A 20092-nucleotide genomic window follows, 5' to 3' on the forward strand; every position below is an offset into this window, starting at 1 on the left:
CAATTGCGGGCAGTGATTAGAACTGAATTGAATTATCACAGCTATGGTTTTTTTTTTGAAAAAGCTCAGGGAACCCGAGGGCACTCCTGTCATGCCAATAAAGCCCATTTGAAATGAGAATTTGATACAGCGCGGCGAGAGAGCTGGGATATCTGCATCCCCGCCATGGAGGGGGAGCGGGGAGGGAGAGCGACGCTCCAACCGGCTCACTTTGTCAAAACGGTCCGAGACAACAAGCTCTAATAACACTCTCACAGGGAATAATGCTACTTCCCCCCTCCCTTTCTCTCTCTCTCTCTCTCTCTCTCTCCTTCCCCCTCTTCCTTCTTTCCTTCTTCGGTTTCTCATCTCTATCTCTTCTTGTTCTCCTTGCCGTCTCTCAATCACTGACTCAATCACCCCCCCCCCTTTTTTTTTTTTTACATCTCCCCCCTGGCCTGTCCCACTGTTCCTCCGCTCACTGATTCTTTCTCCTCTGTTCTGTGCCCTTTTTCCTCGCCCTTTTTCCTCACCCCATCCCCCCGTCCCTCCTCTCTGGTTTCGGGGGCCCTCGGCTGCCACAATGGAGGGGGGGGGGGGTCAGGGGCCTCACAGACAATGAGATGGAATGCAACACCCAAGGAGTGGGAAAGAAAGAGTGAGAGAGAGAGAGAGAGAGAAAGGGAGAGGGGAACAGGAGAGAGAGAGAGAGATGGGGGGCTTTCCCACACTTGCATAACAGTTATCCTCAGTACCCCCTAAGCCGTGTAATGAGAGGTGCACTCTTTTAACTCATTTACTCCTCTACAGGAATATTACAGATCCGCTCTCACTTCCTGACGTTATCCTGCCAGACGCTGTAAATCCCCGACTTGGGTCGAGAGAAAACTGTCAAGATAGCGCATGATTGAACCTTGGGGCTGGCTGACTTTAAATTTGCACGGAAATCAATACCCGTCCTGACGCTGTCCAGCCGGCTGGAATCGTTACAGTCTCCTCAAGGCCGCGGCTGTGCTCAGCGTGCTCTGCAGAGACATGATTGTTAATTGATCACAGCATTAGCTTTAACAGTATCACTCACCGGCACTAACCAGCCAATGGCGATGTTGCGTGATGTCACAGGATGTGCACATACTCCACTTCCTCTGTGTTAAAATGAAATTGGTGCATCTAACTCTCTCTCTCTCTCTCTCTCTCTTTCTCACTTGCTCTGTATCTGTTTCCCTCTCCCTACTTCCACCCCCTCAATGGTTCCTCTCTCCTCTCCTCTCCTCTCCTCTGCTGTCTATCGACTATAATGTCAGGCAGTGTTAAAACGCCATGGATCTATTAGTGTGCATTAGCCTTTTGAACCGCACCAATCTAACTAATAAACACATACTGATACTTTGATACAGAGCAGAGCTGAAAAACAACTTGCCTTTGTGGGTGGGTGTTTTGTGTGTGCGTGTGTGTATCTGTGTGTGTGTGCCTGTGTGCGTGTGTTTGTGCATGTGTGTCTGTGTATGCACGTGTCTGTGTAGTACTGCATGTGTGTGTGTGTCTCCCTGTTTGTGCATGCATTTGTGTGTCTCTGCATTTGTGCAGGTGTGTGTGTGTGTCTCTGTGTTTGTGCATGCATGTCTGTGTGTGTGTCTGTGTGTGCACGTGTGTGTGCGTGTATATGTGTCTCTGCATTTGTGCCGGCGTGTGTGTGTGTGCATCTTTGTGTGTGTGTGTGTGTGTGTGTGCGTCTGCGTGTGTGCATGTATTGCTGCAGCATGCTTGTGTGCCTGTTTGTGGTGTTTTGGGTCTGAGGCTGTGCAGTATTTCAGTTCTCGTGGGTGTATTTGTTTCTTTATTATTTCAAAACAACCGGAAAGCCAGTCAGTTGAGTGAGGAGACAATCAATGCTAATAACACAGCGCGGGCCAGCAGCTTGTGTATCTGCGGCCTTTCACCTCTACCTGTTATTCAGATACTCCTTCTTCTCATCCCTCCCTCTTCTCCTTCCCCATCTTCTGGTTATTTCTGTTCCTCTCTCTCTCTCTCTCTCTCTCTTCCTCTTCGGAAAGTGTGACATTTATATGGCAGACATGGCAAATAATAGTGTGCAAAAGCTTGTTCAAATAAGATGCGACTCAAAGGGGAATCTAATGGATGATGTGCAATTAATTTATAAATTACATTTAGATCTCTTCCTTTCTTTCTGGTGTTCTGTTTCGGGCAAAACCCCCCCCCCCCCCCCCCCTAACGCCTCTCTCTCGGTGTGTCAGTAATGTTCAGCGAAGTAACTCTAAAGAACATGACTCCCTGCTGGGCTGTGAATGGGGGGGTTAATGTGTGTCTGGAACGGAAACAGGGAGAGGAGAGAGGAGGAGTGCAGGGGGGTTGGCGGTGGGGGGTGGGGGTGGATAGAGGAGGGAGAGAGAGAGGGGGGGATGGGGGGAGGCATGCAGCGTGAGGTACTCTGAGTGGTGTTTCCTTCGCTAATACCGTCGGCCCCGGTGTCCACGCGGCGGTTTCTCTCGTCCTTCTCCTCGTTTATTACTGGGTTCGTTGGCACCCGCCCGCTCCTAACGCCCCGTGGCGTACGTTCAGAAGTCTGTTAGAAATCGAGCCGGCTGCGGCGGAAGGGGGGTGTCTGTACGGAAAAGGGTGTTTCAGGGAAGCATGGGGGGAGGGTGGGTGGTGGGAGAAACGGGGAAGAGGGGGATGAGCTATGAGCTCGGCTAGGTTTCCGAAAGCGTGGCGTGTCCAGGCGATGTATCTCGATTGTATTAAGGGGAGGCTTCATGAAGTGGACGACACGGCGGGGGTGCGGACGCGTGGCTGTTTCAGTGAAAAGAGAGGGATGGGCCTGCAGATGGCTTGAACTGACTGTCGACAGATGAATCGAATTGGAAGAGGGGGGACAGGGAGAAGACAGGGGGGGGAATGCGCAAAAAGATCCGGAGATGGGAGATGAAAGAGGGATGGGCGGATGGATGGAGAGAAATGGGGGTGGGGGGGAAGAAGAGATGGATGGGGAGATGAGGTAAAGATAATTAAAGGAGGAGACTGGATGAGATGCATGTAGGGGATGGAGGGAGGGAAAGAGAAGACCAACCGTGAAGAATCCTGGAGAGAGAGGGAGGGAGGGAGGGAGGAAGAGAGAGAGAGAGAGAGAGAGAGACGAGGAGAGAGGAGCAGGAACAGGATCTGGGGAGAAGCAGAGAGGCAGAAGAAAGGTGGGAGAGACAGAGACGGAAAGGATGTTGTTGTTTTAGGATCAGTGCGAATGATTGCTCCAGCCCTCTCTGGGGAAGAGGCCCCTGCCTCTTCCTGTCTGTCATCCCTCCATTTTACTCGTTTATGCTTGGCTCCCGAGGGGGGGCAGCCGTGTGTTCGGGTGAGGGTTAATGCTTCTTCATCCTTGAATGACTCTCTCTCTCTCCCTCTCTCTCTCTCTCTCTCTCTCTCTCTCTCTCTCTCCTCTCTCTTTCCCCGTTTGAAGGGCTTAAGAGAATCTGGGGTGTTGGGGATGCAATCTGTGTTGGTGATGAGGGGGACACACGTGTTTGCTTTAAGGTACATGTGGTGTCTGAAGTGGTCCATTTTTCCTTATTTTTTTATTTTGTTTATCTTGTTTTTATTTAGCGTATGTATAGATCTTGCTGATGCTCTGATTGGTTGCAATGAAGGAGTGTCAAAGGTCTCTCTCTCTCTCTATCTCTCTCTCACTCTTCCAGCTTAAAATGTGCTTAGTCTATAAATACATACACGGACAGAGATATACATAGATAGATATATCCCAGGAGTTCCCTTCTCCGCCGCTGTATTTAAAATGGGTTTTTATTGGCCGGAACCTGACGTCCTGGCAGGAGCGGCACAGCGCTGGCGTGTAGAACACAGGCTCGCTCGCTCGCTCGCGTGTGCGGAGGGAGGGAGAGCGCAGAGCGCGTACGCCCTCGCCGCCCCAAGTCAGCGCCGACCTCCGCCGCCAGAGCGCTACCCAGAGTGCCCCGCCCCGTGTCCAGCGTCTGGCTCCATGCCCCGTCACCCCGCGGCATCCCTCTCTCTCTATCTCTCTCTCTCTCTCTCTCTCTCTCTCTCTCTCTCTCTCTCTCTCTCTCTCTCTCTCTCTCTCTCTCTCTCTCTCTCTCTCTCCCCCTCTCTCTCTCTCTCTCTCTCTCTCCGCGCGCGCGCGTCTCCTCGCGGGACCACACGAGCGCTGAGAGGCCCGCTCCTTTCATTACGCTGGCGAGAGGCCGCTCGCTCGCTCGCTCGCTCGCTCGCTCGCTAGGCGGGTCAGCGGAAGCCGAGCGGGCGGGTCGGGCGAGTCCATCTCTCCGTGTCTGAGTCCTTCCGAAAGGTGACCTTCACGGGGGGTGGGGGGTGGGGGGGCTCCCTGTTCAAATTCGGCGGGAGATTAATGCTCAGGGCTTTTCAAGGACGCCGTTACAGCATCACGGCGTAGTTGTTAAGAGCGTAGAAGCTGGCGCTTCTGCAATCAGCTTCGCACATTCTGAAGTGTGTTGCAGGTGTCACGCACTTACGTTCTGCGTAATGGGCTTTTTTTCTGTGGGTGCGCGCGTGTGTGTGTGTGTGCGTGCACCCGTCCGTGCGTGTGTGTGTGTGTGTGTGATTGTACAGCCTCCCTCTGCAAATGGCACATCCCAAGGCAGAGCACTGTAACGTAATGGCTGTCAATGGGAAGCAGGTGTATGTATGTATATGTGTCCATTAACCCCCTGTCCTGTGCGCATTCCCAGATGTCTCCAGTTACCCCGGCTCACGGGGAGCCAGGGGAGCTCCACGTTAATATTTTATCTTGTGGTCGGCTCTCTCACCCAACAAACACGAGGAGTCTTTGTCAGAGCAGACAGCCAGTCAGTGGAACACTCTCTTCTCCACTTTCACCCGCTCCTTCTCTCTCCTCCCATCTCTCTCTCTCTCCTGATATCCGTCTCTCTCGCTCTCTGCCCTCGGTTTCCTCATCTTTCTCTCTTTCCTTATCTGTGTCCTTCCATCTGTCTCTGTTTCAGTTTTTCATTTCAAGTTCACTTTCTCCACTGACACATCTTTCTCCCTGTCTTCCACCCTCTGTCACTCTCTCTCCCTCGCTCTCTCTTTCCATCTCTCGCTCTCATGATTGCTGTTGCCATGCCAAGTCAATATGACTCCCTGGATGATGATGACAGCTGTCAATCACTGAGTTACTGTCGCTGCCTATGAGTGTGAACTTGTGCGCATGTTGGCGGGGATGAGGGGTTGGGGTTGGGGTGGGGGGGGCGGGGGGGTTAAATGGGGGAAAGGAATCTAGCTGTGAACAGTGAGCATGTGCAAAGTTTGTTTGTGCGGTGAATCTGGTTTATTGCTCCTCTGAGAACAGATTTGTAAATAACGGAGTTTGTTCTCGTAATCACAGCTGTTGTACAAAAATAAAATCTTTTCATTGAGTGTTGGGACGTACGCTTTGCTCCGGATGAGCATGGAATGCATTGAACATTCATGAAGGGTTCATGTCCTGCCCATAACTCTGCCACTGATCTCACATTAACTTTTCAGTGCCACGCACTGTGTCCAGTGACTGTTCTGTATGAGTGTGCATAACCACAAGCTCAGACAGCAGAGTAAGCACCTGAGGCTTCCTGTGCATTAAAATGCACAAATGCAGCCCTGCACAGATTTACAGTGTACTCAGCCGCCACTGCTGCCTGTCTACTGTCTGACTTCAAAAACCTCTGATACACACACACACACACACAAACACACAAGCACACAAACGTGCACTCACACACACACACACACAAGCACACAAACGCACACTCACACACACACACACACAACACAAGCACACAAATGCACACGCACACCCACAAACAAATGCACACACACGCACACACACACACAAATGTGCGCACCCATACACACTCACACACAGGCATACATACACGCCTACAGACGCACACACACACACACACACACACAGTTACTCACTATCCACGTTATGCACCACACACACTTCATTCATGCACCCCGCACACCGGCTCCCACCCTCCTCTCTCCCTCCCTCTCTCCCTCCCTCCCTCTCTCTCTCTGTTTATTTTCCCTACCTCCCTCTGTCAGCTGTCAGCCTTTTTCTCCCTGAGCTGCAGGGAATGAAAATTTAATATCAGGGAGAGAGAGCGAGAGAAACGGGAGCGAAAGAAGAAAAGAGGGGGAAAGAAGAGAGGAAGAGGGAAAGGCAAATGTCGATGAAGGGGAAACGGGCGAGAGGAATGGAGGAATAACCGGGGGATGAAAACAGTGCGGAAGGAGGGAAGCGAGCAGAAGGAAAGAGGAGGAGGTGGAGGATGGATTGCAGGGGGGGAATGATAGAGAGATGGATGGAGGTGGGAGCAGATAAGTGGGGCGTGGAAGGATGGAGAGAGGCAAGGGAGGGGAGAAGAGATATGTCAGAAGGATGGAGGTGCAGTAATGAAGAGATTGAGGAGGGGGGGGGGAGGAAAGGAAGAGGGAAGGAACTGTGAAGGAAGTAAACATGGTGCCGGCAGAGAGGAAGAGTGTCAAAGCGGTTTTCGTTGGGGCCGGTTGTGCAGGTGTGACGGGGACATTGTGTTAGCAAAGCTCGGGAACGGCAGGAGCAACCACGGCTCACAGGATCAGGGCGCTGGTGCGGAGGCCCAGCTCTGCCCCCGCTGCCTCTCTGCCCTTCCCTCTCTCCGTCGCTCCGTCTCTTTTTCCATTTCACACCGTCCTTTCTCACCCTCCTTCTCACTTTCTCTCCCTCTCTCGTTCCTCCTTTTCGCACTGCCAGTCTTCTCCCACTGTCCGCGCTCTCGCCACTCCTCCCTCCCCTCCCTCTCTCTCTCTCTCTCTCTGTTAATGTGCACGTGTCACTCCTCCTTCTCTTCATCTCTGCCCATTGTCCCCTGCTCCCCTCCCCTCTCCCTCCCTCCATCCTTTCTTCCGAGTTATCTAACTCTATGCAAAATATCTTAATCTGCTCTTTCTCCCCCCTCTGTTTGAGAATTTCTCATTTCCTTCTCTCCTTATCTCTTTGGATCGATCCATTCATCTCTCCCTTCTTCCTCCCCCTTTCACCCTCTTCCTCTATCTCTCCCCTTCTCATCTTCTGCCTCCTCCCGCTTCCTTCATTATATCTCTCCCTCCCTCCCACCTCTGCCGTCCCAATTGAAATTCTAAATAAGCCGTCTTGGTGTGGCGTGTCCTAAACTCCTGCCAACACCTAGCCTTATGGGCTACGAAACAGAAAATAATGCACCCATGTGTAAAAACAAGATAAAATACATCGAGCTGGAAGTCATCAGATACGGATCTGCATTTAGAACTTTTTTTTCTTCGCACGTAATTGCATTTTTACGGGCGTTTGGAGTCGGACCCCCCCCCCCCCCGATCCCTGTCTCCTTCCCTCTGATATCCGTTAAAAGGGAGCGACAGTCAGGACACAGTCTGACAGCGAGGCGAGCGTCTGCAGTAATTAACACTAATTAAAATGGCTCCCTTAACGAGATTTTTCTCTTTGGGCGTGTGTGTGCGGGGGAATGGAGAGCGGGGCGCACAGCTGTGGGGGTGTGATGATTTAGACGCAGGGGTCACGCAACATTCTGATGGCTGCCCCTATCTCCTTTCTCTCTCGCTCTCTCTCTCTTTCTGCCACCCCCCACCCTGTCCCTTTCTCCCTCCCTGATCATTCTCTCCCTCCCTTCTCTCTCTCCCCAGCTCCGTCCTCTACCCCTCATTTCTCGCTCTCCGTCTACATCTCTCTCTGTCTCTCTCTCTCTCTCTCTCTCTCTCTCTCTTTGAGTCGGCTGTTGGCTCCACTGCACCCGGCAGCACAGTTGGTTTGGTTATCTCTCCCGTCCTCCCTGGCCGGTCTTTTCCCCTCCCCGGGTTGGCTCCGAGCCTCCCGAATCGACTCCGCGTGCGTCTTCATTGGCTTTCCACAGGTCTGCCCCGACTGTGGACCCGCTCCAGCAGTGTCACGGGTGGACTTCCCCCCCCCCCTCAGTGCCCTCCTGCATGCCAGCTGTTTATACAGCGCGTCCAGGTCCCTGCAGGCTATTTCTAAAGACAAGTGTTTTAGTCTATCTCGTGACCCTTACTGCGCTGCTTTGCCTACTCTTCGTCCGCCCTTTCGACTTTATCGATTACCCCAGCCGCGGTCTAATTCTAGGTACGTCGGCGGCAATGAAACCGCGCGTATTAGGAGCCGGAGTGCAGTTAAAGAATAATGAGCTCATTTTGAATGTGCTTAAATCTCCTCATTTTAGGAAATGAGGGGTCTGAGCGTTTTGGTAATTAACTGCATTAATACTTTAATGAATGAGCTTTTCCCTGACTGTGTCAGAAAGCACGCCTGCCCCCCCCCGCTCAGCTTTCCTCCGCACCATCTGTGTCTACGGCAGCACTCCGCCCGCGGACCCTGCAGCGCCACGCCCGTAAAATAGTTGCTTCAGTTGGCACCTGCGCCGCCATATTTTACGTTTTAGCCTTACATCCTTTTTTTTTAAATTTTATTTTTTTTACACGCAATCTGTCGGGGCAGCTGGGTGTTTAACGACGCGTTTCGGGTTAAGCAGCGCGCTCCGGGGTACGGCGGCGGCGCCCCACCTGTGAGCGACGCCCCCGCGGGTCCGGCGCTGCGGGCCCCGCCCCCTGACCTGTACGCCGCGACGGCGGCCCTCACCGGCGCGGCCTGGTCATTAAGGCGTCCGAATGCTCGCGCGGTTTGGCCGCGTGCCAGCCGTTACGAAAACGGCTTTGGAACGAAACCAGGAGCGGTCATCAAAATTTTTGTCATCATTTTCGGTGCCTTTTACCCCCACCACCCACCCCCCATTCTATAATGGCGCTCTCATTTCCAGTCATGAAATATTGCCAAAGGTTAAAACAAAAAAAAAAAAGAAAGAAACTGGATTGGCTGCTGTGCGTGTTCGCCCGGAGTCACGTGCCTCGCAGACAGCCGACGTTTCGGCGGCTTGCTCCGGGAGCGCACGTACGTCCTCTCGGCCTGCGTCTGACCTTGCGGAATGTCGCGCGGGCGAAGCGCGCAGCCGGCGTCGGCCCGGGCGACGGAGGTACGCCGGGAGCTCGCGCGCGGGGTGGGGGAAAAAAAAAAAAGAAAAAAAGTGGCGGCCATCTTGAGGAGAAGTGCTAAGGCAGCGTTCCCCCTCTCCCTTTCGGCGCAGTCAAACGGCAAGACTGGCCACCGTAGGCCAAACGCAGCCGCTGTGTAATTAAGCGCTTTATTGTGCCTTAATCCAGATCGTTCGGCCTGGTATTTACTCTCGACCGCGGCGCATAAAAGCTGTCCCCGATGATGGAGGTCAAGAAAAAAAACAATAGTCCCCGTCCCATGTGAACCAACCCATGTCCGCTCTCCATTATAGCGTGCTTATTATTTTTAGTGCTTGACGGCTGAGTGCGTGGGGGGGGTGGGTGGGGGGTCAGAGGTCGGGTGGGAAACGGTGCCGTACCGCCGGTTTCCGTGGCGCTACGCTAGCACTGCCCTTCTTTAGCGGTGATGACTGTGCAGTAGCGTAGCTGCGTCGTGTTCTGCTGGCGTGTGCACTTCTGCGAAAGGGCTCTGTGCAGCAGTTTAGTCCCGATGTGGATCGGTGTTCTGCGTATCGCCTGCTGTCTTCGCCGCCCCGGGGCACGAGGACCTGGCTTCGTGGACCCGGCTGCTTGTTTTTTTCGCGTCGCTCGGTACGGATCGTTTCCCGTGAATACAGGAAGCAGAACTGCGTACGATGATTGTAGTTTCTTTTTTTTCTTTTTTTGTAGTCTTAATAATGTGTTCCGTTGGGTAGTGTTTCTTGGCTTGAGATGGAGAGAGTTCTTTCAAGTTGCTTTCGTTAATTTAATAGAAAAGTGTTGACAGTATGATATGATCAATACTATGCTGATGGAATGATAAAAGCTATCACTGTTATAATGATTTCCTCTGTTTTTATAAAGATTCTCAAGTGTGCTTGATCCACGATGAAGTTTAAGGAGTGAGCAGTAGTTTAATAATAATACACTGTTGCATATATTGGATGAAATGAAAGTAGAATGCTGAGTTTGGCAACATCACAGTGTTGCTCCAGAGAAAGTGTGGGCTTTGTTCAAGTCCTGGAAATGCCCGTCAGTGAAAAGTCCCTGTGAAGTGGAAACCAGGGTGCAATGGGCTCTCATGGGGTGTGTGTGTATGGGGGGGTATGAGTGTGAGTGTGCGTGTGGGTATGAGTGTGTGTGTGTGTGAGTGTGTGTGGGTATGAGTGTGCGTGTGTGTGTGGGTATGAGTGTGTATGTGTGTGTGGGTATGAGTGTGTGTGTTGGGTTGTGTGTGTGTGGTAGACTGTTCTTATTACTTTTGCCTCACTCTTTCCGCTCTCACTTGTGTTGTGTCAAGTGGTATGGTTTTTGAGGTGGTGCGGTGTTTGTCTCCGACTTCTCATCCTTTTGCCCTCCTTTCTCCGTCTCTCTCCTCGTTGATCGTTCTCTCCGCTCGTTCTCCGTTCTCCTCTTTCCCGTCGTGTCAGTGTGAAAGCGTGCGCCACGTCTCCGCGTGGCATTGGCTGTGGGAAGCGCGTGTGCCTTTGTGTTGCCGCTGTACTGTAAAGATGGGGTCGAGCAGGCTTTACAGCTCCACATAAAAATCCCCTTTATTTACCGCTTCGCACCGTGTTAAATCTGATCTCCGGGCAGCTGAAGTCCTGACAGCGTGGTCTCCGGGCCGAGGCAGTGTTCAGCCTCCTCCAGGCCAAGGCTAATGGATGCGCCGTGTTCACAGTAACAGGGAACAGATTACTTACTGTCCTGTCCCATTGTAAATACCTGCTGCCCTCAAGGTTAAATCATCCCAGAACACAAAAAAACTCCTGGTGGTCTGGTGCAGCTGTGAGCCGGTGGAGTCTGCTCGGATACAGGTTGAGGCGAATCCCCCGGGTGTGTTTGAAGCGCTGCAGTCGATGCAGTGGTCACTTGTGTTAACCTCCACACACACACACACACACACACACACGGTAATGCTTTTCAACGCCCACGTCGCTCTGACTGCCGGACCCCAACCCCCACCCCCCCGGGGAGAGCTCCACCCCCATCCGGCCTGATACTCCGCCCACGTTGCTCTGACTGCCGGACCCCCCCACCCCCGCCTCCCCGGGGAGAGCTCCGCCCCCATCCGGCCTGATACTCCGCCCACGGAGCGACCGTCGTCAAGGCGGCCCCGCCGGCCCGTCGCCTCGTCACGCCGTCCCGGTTTTCTCTCTCTCTCTCTCTCTCTCCCTCTCTCTCTCCCTCTCTCTCTCTCTCTCTCTCTCTCTCTCTCCGACGGGCGGTGTCACCAGGGTGCATCCTGACCTCGGACACTCGGAAGGCACAAAGGAAGACTAAAAGCCGCGGCTTTCAGCAGGTGGGAAAGGGAGGCGGATCGGTCGCCGTACGTAGAGAGAGAGAGGATTCCGGAGCGCGGAACGCGCTCTACCCTTAGCCGAGACCCCTCCGCCCTTCTGCCACGCGCAAAAAAAACACTGAGGTCGACAAGGCCGAGGTTTCTGTTCTCTCTCCCTTTATGCGGCACTCATTTCAGAAACATTATTTATGAAATTAGCAGGTTTGCGATATTCAGCCAGCCAAGTGAAATGTCCTTGCTATTCAACGAAGCAGTGTGGGGCGAGATCAGTAAATTATTTAAGTGGAAACACATGGCGGCTCTGACTGAGCGCGAATGAGCGGAAGGTTTTTTTTTGGTTTTTAGTTTTTTTTGATCCGATCATTTTCCAGTCTTGAACAAGTTGTTTTCATTGGGTGTCATTCTATCTGTGCAATTATAGCGCACATTAGCCCATCTGCACACCCTCTCCCTTTCTTCTGCAGAATGCAAACGATATCATTATGTCATTTCATCTGATAGCGTAGTCCCCGCACCGCTCGAGTTCAGAGGGAAGGGACGTGCATTTTGAGATCAGATCGAATATTCGCGCTGGTAAAATACATGATTTGAAGTTTGCGGTCCATGTTTATGGTTAATATTTTCAGTGTCGCCACCGTGCTGAGTAATCATGTATGATAGTGGCTTCGCATTCACAGGGCTGTATTTCCTCCTGCCAGGTATCAGTCACCATGCCAGGCCACTGAAAATGCTCTCCGTGACCTAAGCACTGAACATAAGTGTCTTTACAAACAGGGGGATTAGCTAAAGGTGTGTGATCTTTCACGCCGGATAAGATTTGTGCCAGTGCAGGGTGTGTGCGTGTGTGCGTGTGTGTGAGTGTGTGAATGCGCACACGTGAGTGAATGTGCACGTACTCTTTAAGTGATGGTACATAAATTACTATAGTCGGTGATGGTGGATCTTCAGCTTTTTGTTGCGTTCGGTGTGTCACCGTATATTTTTGGAGCTTTGTCGGTGTGTGTGTCTGTGTGTGCGTGTGCGCGCGTGTGCTTGCATGTTTGCGAGTGTGTGTATGGTTGTGTGTGTTTGTGTATGCGTGCATTTGTGTATGTGTGTGTGTGCGTATGTATGTGTTTTCCTGTGTGTGTGTGTGTGTGCGTGTGTGTTTTCCTGTGTGTGGTGTCGTGTGTGTGCAGTGCTGTGGTGTGTGTGCGTACGTGGTGTTGTTTGTCGCGGTGTTCTGTGGCATGTGTGTGTGCGCGCGTGCGTGTTTGTGAGTGTGTGTGTGTCTGCTGTTGTGAGTACATGTGTGTGCGAGTGTTGGGCTGTGTGTGCGCGCGTGCATGTTTGTGAGTGTGTGCATGCGTGCGTGTTTGTGAGTGTGTGTGTTTTGTGAGTACATGTGTGGTGTGTGTGAGACGTGTGTGTGTTGCCTGGTGTGTTGTGAGTACATGTGTCGTGGTGCGTGTTTGTGAGTGTGTGTGTGTTTGTGTCTGTGCGTGCGTGTGTGTCGGTGTGTGTTTGTGAGTACATGTGTGTGCGTGCGTGCGTGTTTGTGAGTACATGTGTGTGCGCGCGCGCGTGTTTGTCAGTACGTGTGTGTGCGCGTGCGTGTTTGTCAGTACGTGTGTGTGTGCGCGTGCGTGTTTGTGAGTACATGTGTGTTTGTGAGTACATGTGTGTGTGCGCGTGCGTGTTTGTGAGTACATGTGTGTGTGCGCGTGCGTGTTTGTGAGTACATGTTGAGTCAGTGTAAAAGCCCGGGGCCGAGCGATGTTTCTGAATTTAATAACCTTTCAATAATTCACCACCGTCTCTGCTGAGGGATGGAGGGAGAGAGAGGAGGAGGAGGAGGGAGGGAGAGTGGGAGTGGGAGAGGAAGAGTGAGCGGCGGAGGGTGAGGGCTGCGGAGATCGGCGGGAGCTCAGGGGAGTTAAGGGGTGTTTGCGGCTCCTCGAGCGGGAGGCCCGGGCATTCCGGCAGCGTCTACAGGATAAAGGACACGCTTCCTATTCATCGCAGGGCGTGCTGTAGTTTCAGCCGAGAATATAAAGGGGGGAAAACAGCAGATGGAAATGATCATTTTGTTTTATATGAGGTTTAGGTGTCAGACCTTCCCAGTAATGTTTTCTAAAAAGCTATTTGGTGACACCATTCCTTTTCCATGCCAAGGAAGCCTATTTTCTTGTTAAAGAGCGAGAGAGAGAGAGAGAGAAAGAGTGGAGGTGAGCAGGAAGGAGCGTTTGCCCTTTTTCATGTAAAACTGCCTCGGATTGCAGTTGAATGTTATCGGAGTCGGTGTAAAAGCTGGGTTCCGTCGGCGCGCTCGCGCCGGGTAAGATATCCGCGCTGATTGCGAGCGCCGGGTCTCCTGGCGTCCCGCAGAATGAATTTCGGCGGCGCGGTTTCCCGGGGCTTTTGGGCCGGTTTCCTCTGACAAACCTGGGGGACGGGCGTCTGACAGGAGGGGCTTCCGTTCGGCTCCGTGGACGCGATTGAGCCGCTTCCCTGGCTCTGTTTCCTCTGTAATTGAGGAGATTGTGTTAACCGGTGACACCGTGATCCCGAACCCCCCCCCCCCCCCCCCGGTTGATCCCGCCCCCCTCCTCCTCCCTCTCGTCCTGAATCAGCACCTCTGTGGGAGAGGCATCACCGGGCTCCGCGCGCGTCGTCCTCCATTACGGTCTAAACGATGTCCTCGCCGCCACGGTGCGCACACGCGTACGCGGGACTGCGCTCACATTCACAGACAAACAACGAGCCGCGACAAGAAAGACGGGCAGGAAAGACAAAGAAAAGAAAATAGGAAAGAGACAAAGGAGAACAAGAGCTGCTTAAAAGTGAATGAGGAGCAGGGTGTAGCTCGTGCTAATGGCAGTCTTTGTACTGTCTCCTTTCAGCGCCTCTGATACTCGGGAGTTTGATGTCAGTTTCCGTACAGTATTGTGATGTTCTGTATTTATAGAAGCCTAAGTCGGTGGACAGTCAAGCTGCACCACCCTTCCTCTCTCTTCTCTTCTCCCTCCCCTCTTCCCTCTTTCATCAGATCCTGCTGTCTTTACTAACTAGCTCAGCATCCTTCACTAAAAAGGAAATTGGTGATGAGACAACAAAAGAGAGAGAGAGAGAGGGAGAGAGAGAGAGGGAGGGAGGGAGAGAGGAAGAGGGAGAGTGCAACACATCACTTCATTTATTTTCCACTTCATTACACCCTCGGGAAGACTGCTCTGCTCTCTCTCTCTTTTTCTCTTCCTTTCTTTCTCTTTCTCAGTGTGCCTCTTTCTCTTTTTCTTTATCACTGTGCCTCTCTCTCTCTCTCCCTCTCTCTCTCTCTCTCCCTTGTCGGGGTTTAAAAATAGTCCTGCTCACTCTCTTGTTCTGTCATTTTTTTCCACCTCCTTTTTTTCTCTGTATACATATCCTTTCCTCTCATCCTTTATCCCCATCTCCCCTCTTGCGCTCTTTGATTTGTTAAAATCTCACTCCCTCTCTCTGCCTCCTCCCCCTGTTTTCCCTTCCAAACCCAGCACCCTTTCCACGCTTCTGAAAATATTAAATACATATTTCTATCTTTTTCCTGCAGCCCCCCCCCCCCCATTTTAATTCACAACCGGTCGCATCTCCGCGATAAAAGTCCTCTAGTAATGTCAAAGCTTTTAATACAATTAATAAAATATGTAAATGCTAATTCCATGAAAGGAACGCACTGTGGTAGTGAGTGAGGAGGGACGCAGCGGCACATACGGAGCTCTCTCTTTCTCCCGTGATAATCACGCCGGTTTTGCCCACACCTTCCTGCTTCTCTCATTTTCAGCGCACCCTCTTCCCCAAGTCCGTTTTCCCCTCTCTCTCTCTAAGAGGCCCCCAAACCCTGTGCTATCCACTCTCTCTCTATATCCTCCCCCCATTTGCATCTGTCACTCTCCTGACATTTGTCTCTTCTGTCTCTCTTTGTGTAACTATATTTTTCTTGAAGCATTCATCTAGTTTTCTCTTCACAATGCTACTGGGGGGGGGGGGGGTGGCTTCCGTCTGATTTCTGATGGGCGGGGTTCATGAGGAAAGGGGGTTGGGGGGTGATGGATGGAGCGACAAATGCTGGGAGAGAAATGCTGTGTGCATCCATCACATCTTCCATGTGTGGGCAACAGAAAAGAAGGGGCAGGATTTAAAGGGAGAGACAAACTAGAGGGAGAGAACAAGAGAGAGGCAGAGAGACTTACCGGGGGAGAGAGAGAGAGAGGGAATGGGGGAAAGAGAAGCAGGTAGGGAGAAGGATGTAGCAGCATTTTCGATTTTCATTTAATAATTGAATAATAATCTCCCTGGAGAAGTGACCTAGAACTGAGCGAGAGAGAGAGTGAGTGGCGCGGATTACTGGAGTATCGCACTACTGACACCTACTGCATCCTGCATGTCACTACAACCGGTGAAGCGTTTCACGTGCCGTTGTGAATATGCTGCGCTGTATTTTCTTACAGTTCCGATACCATTTTTGGGCTAGATATACAAAAAAGTTATCGACTGTGGGAAAACTCAATCTCTCTGTCAGAAGCAGCTTTTTTGGAGCGACGGTGATCTGTGAGCGATGGGAAGAGGGGACGATGGTGTGTGATTTGTTTTGACGCTCTCGGTAGATGTGTAAAGCTCCAGGGCGCACGCTTCTGTTTCCCCTGCCGGCCGTCTTTGGGCTCTGTTCACAGCTGAGCCTTTCAAGTTGCCCGGGAATGCGCCGCCGCTAAATCAAACCGAAACTGGCGACTCGTGTCCTCGCGCCTATGCACCTGCTGTCTCGCTAGCCCTCTCTGCAAACGCAAATGTGTGAACACGGAGCCTTGTGCTATCGTAGCGGGATGCGCTGTAGTAGAATCACTTCACAACAGGGAACAAACTAATCCTGGAGCCTTGTGCTACAATGCCTGGATGCGCTGTAGTATAATCACTTCATAGCACGGCACGAACTGATAACAAACTTCCCCTCATCCTCTCCTTCGCCTCACCGCGGTAGCCCGGTACGACAACCTAGGGTCACCAACGACGATATCGGAGCGGGTTCCGATAGACAGGTCTGTCTTTATTTTAAGATGGCATTACGTGTTCTGCCTTGATCATGTTGTGTGAAGGGCGACCGGGCGGGGAGGATCGGATGGCAAAAAACAGAGATTTTATCAGGGCCTTGCATTCTCCCACTCCTATGTGCGTAATACTGAAGAAAAAAAGACTCCTATGTGCGTTAAAAAAAAACGAAACACAAGTTTTTCCCGCTATACCACAGTAGCTTGGCGCTTTTACCCGCGGTACTAATCACAGCCGACTAATGGTGGCCCTGCTTGAGGTTTTCAGAGGAAGTCAGAAGTTACACAAAGGCTGCAGGTGCCAGGTTTGTCCCAGCTCCTCAGGGGATGTGCTGTTGTTGACAAGAGTCTGCTCCCTGTCTCTCAGACTGGGGCCGCTGTCTGTTCCTGCTCTCTCTGTAGAGCAGGCAGCTAACTGACAACAGAACGGTGACTGTATTCAGCCCACGCGCAGAAGCCACTGAATGTCTGGAGATTCATGTAGACACGCGCAGTCACGGGTCATGCGGGATAACGGGAAGCATCATTCATCTTCAGACTCCCAGATTGTTTATGTTTTTTAACGGAACACGTAACTGTTTTCATTTTTATTTATGATTTTGTGCGTTATTTATTGATTGCTCTGTCAGATGAAATTCCTTTGTGATATTTTTCTTTTTCACGTTTTCACACCTGTTTCCTGGTTTGAGTCGTTCTTGTATTAAATGTGGATAATAATGATGTTTCCTGACATGCTTTATCGGTCTGTCTTGGCGATGTGGCGGGTTGACTGACAGGCCTGTGGTATTTCTCCCTCGCAGTCTCCGTAGAGAAGGCTACACGGTGCAGGTGAACGTGAACGACTACCTGGACATCTACTGCCCGCACTACAACGACAGCCAGCGGGGCGTCGGGGAGCAGTATGTCCTCTACATGGTCAGTTACCGGGGATACCGCACGTGCGACCCCCAGCTGGGCTTCAAGCGGTGGGAGTGCAACCGACCGCACGCCCCGCACGCGCCCATCAAGTTCTCCGAGAAGTTCCAGCGATACAGCGCCTTCTCCCTGGGCTATGAGTTCCACGTGGGCCAGGAGTACTACTACATCTGTGAGTTAAACTGAGCGCTTACTCCTACACTACTACATCTGTGAGTTACACTGAGCTCTTACTCCTACACTACTACATCTGTGAGTTACACTGAGCTCTTACTCCTACACTACTACATCTGTGAGTTAAACTGAGCTCTTACTCCTACACTACTACATCTGTGAGTTACACTGAGCTCTTACTCTCCTACACTACTACATCTGTGAGTTAAACTGAGCGCTTACTCTCCTACACTACTACATCTGTGAGTTACACTGAGCGCTTACTCTCCTACTCTACTACATCTGTGATTACTGAGCCTTACCTACTACTACATCTGTGAGTTACACTTGAGCTACTCCTACACTACTACATCTGTGAGTTACACTGAGCGCTTACTCTCCTACACTACTACATCTGTGAGTTACACTGAGCGCTTACTCTCCTACTCTACTACATCTGTGAGTTACAGTGAGCGCTTACTCTCCTACACTACTACATCTGTGAGTTACACTGAGTGCTTACTCTCCTACAATACTATATCTCTTCTGATGTACCGATCACATCTGTGGGTTTTACTGTGCTTGTATCTAGGGAACTGTGTTATCTACGTTTGACTTTTTCCTCTGAATTAAGTATTAGACGTGTGGTTTTCACTTGACTGTACTACATCCCTAAATTTTATTTTGTTTACATATCTTAGTCAATATGAATATTAATTTGGCTACATAATAAAATATTGCTTTAACCACCAGTGAGGTTTATTCTTTTACCTGTGAGTTCACTTGTGAATGAAATTAGATGACCTTTACCCTAGTGCAGACATGTGACGGTTACATTAGGGGAGTGGCCTGTTCGTGTCATACAGTATGTTTGTGTGGGTTGGACATGCAGCTGATGTGTTTGTGTGTCTCTGCAGCCACGCCCACCCACCACCACGGCCGCAGCTGCCTGAGACTGAGGGTGTACGTCTGCTGCTCCACCAGTGAGTCTCTCCCTCTCTCTCTCTCTCCCACTCCCTCTCTCTCTTTCTCCCTCTCTCTTCTCTCATGTCCCTCTCCTCTTCTCCTTCTGCTGATAATTTTATTTCCTCCCTTTCATCACTTCATCAGTTGTCCTTCTTACACTTATTACACTGTATATCTGACCCACGTCTTTTTTTCTCTGCCCGCACACACACGCGCAGTCACACACACACACACACACACACACACACACACGCACACACACACACATGCACACACCACACACACACACACACATACTCACACATGCACACACACACACACACACACATGCATACACATGCACACACACACCCACACACACTCACACACACACACACACACTCACACACCCACACAGACACACACAAACACACACACACACACACACCCCTCCTCGGCTCCCTTGTCCGTCACGGTGCCCTGTTGTCACTGTTGTTTTTCGTCTCTCTCCCTCCGGGGTCTCGATTCGTGACCCCCTTCCCACCCCCCTCCTGACTGCGGTGGGCACGGAGCTCTCTGTCTGTGCCAGTCCGGGCGGCGCTGGTGAGCGCGGGGTCGGCCTGTGGAGGTTAGCGTGGCGCTGACACGGGGCCCAGCCCTGCATCTGTGGCCCTACCGCGGCGCCGCTAACGCACCGGGCTATTTTTACTGCAGCGCCGGCCCTCCCGCCCACAGCGCTTCTTATCCGGCCCAGAGATGAAAGCCCCCGCGTCATCCCCCACCCCCCCCCCCCCCCCCACCCCTCCGCCTCTCCCTCTGTCACTTTTAATCTATTCCGGTGTCCAGTCGGTTCGTTGCTGCGTATATATGTTGTGTTAACCCCCAACCCCCCCCACCCCCCCATCTCTCTGTGTCAGTTTTAATCTACTGTAGAGGCCGCTGGCGTACAGTGCGCTGTGCTGTGTTATGCTAACCCCCTCACTCTCTGTCAGTGTAAATATACTGTAGTGTCCTCTCAGGCTTTTTGCAAGGACAGTACAAGTTATTTTAACCCGCACTAGCTTCCTGTACTGCTCAGTGTCATTTGTAATTGACTGAAGGCTCCAGTCGATCTGTCAGTGTGTGCGTGTGCATAACTCAAATAAATGTGTTTAATGAACTCTGTCCTGCGGGGTAGTGCAGTGCTTCTGTTTGTGTTAGCAGTGTAGTGTTCAGTGGGGATGCAGTGCTTCTGTTTGTGTTAGCAGTGTAGTGTTCAGTGGGGATGCAGTGCTTCTGTTTGTGTTAGCAGCGTAGTGTTCAGTGGGGATGCAGTGCTTCTGTTTGTGTTAGCAGCATAGTGTTCAGTGGGGATGCAGTGCTTCTGTTTGTGTTAGCAGTGTAGTGTTCAGTGGGGATGCAGTGCTTCTGTTTGTGTTAGCAGCGTAGTGTTCAGTGGGGATGCAGTGCTTCTGTTTGTGTTAGCAGTGTAGTGTTCAGTGGGGATGCAGTGCTTCTGTTTGTGTTGGCAGTGTAGTGTTCAGTGGGGATGCAGTGCTTCTGTTTGTGTTAGCAGTGTAGTGTTCAGTGGGGATGCAGTGCTTCTGTTTGTGTTAGCAGTGTAGTGTTCAGTGGGGATGCAGTGCTTCTGTTTGTGTTAGCAGTGTAGTGTTCAGTG

At 51.6% G+C, this 20092-nt stretch overlaps 1 protein-coding gene across 2 annotated transcripts in view; it reads left to right on the forward strand.

Annotated features, from left to right (window-relative positions):
* efna3b (ephrin-A3b) overlaps positions 1-20092 on the forward strand; it is a 52112-nt gene that overhangs the window by 22443 nt on the left and 9577 nt on the right. For both annotated transcript variants that reach the window (XR_010332843.1, XM_064354310.1), the window contains exons 2-3: positions 17223-17509; positions 18408-18473. Coding sequence is in view for 1 of the 2 variants with exons in the window: in XM_064354310.1 (XP_064210380.1) it covers positions 17223-17509; positions 18408-18473 (353 nt within the window). In the remaining variant the exon portion in view is untranslated. The remainder of the gene's footprint in view (positions 1-17222; positions 17510-18407; positions 18474-20092) is intronic.

Source organism: Anguilla rostrata, chromosome 1 (genome assembly GCF_018555375.3).
Source record: "Anguilla rostrata isolate EN2019 chromosome 1, ASM1855537v3, whole genome shotgun sequence".
Lineage (NCBI taxonomy): Eukaryota > Metazoa > Chordata > Actinopteri > Anguilliformes > Anguillidae > Anguilla > Anguilla rostrata.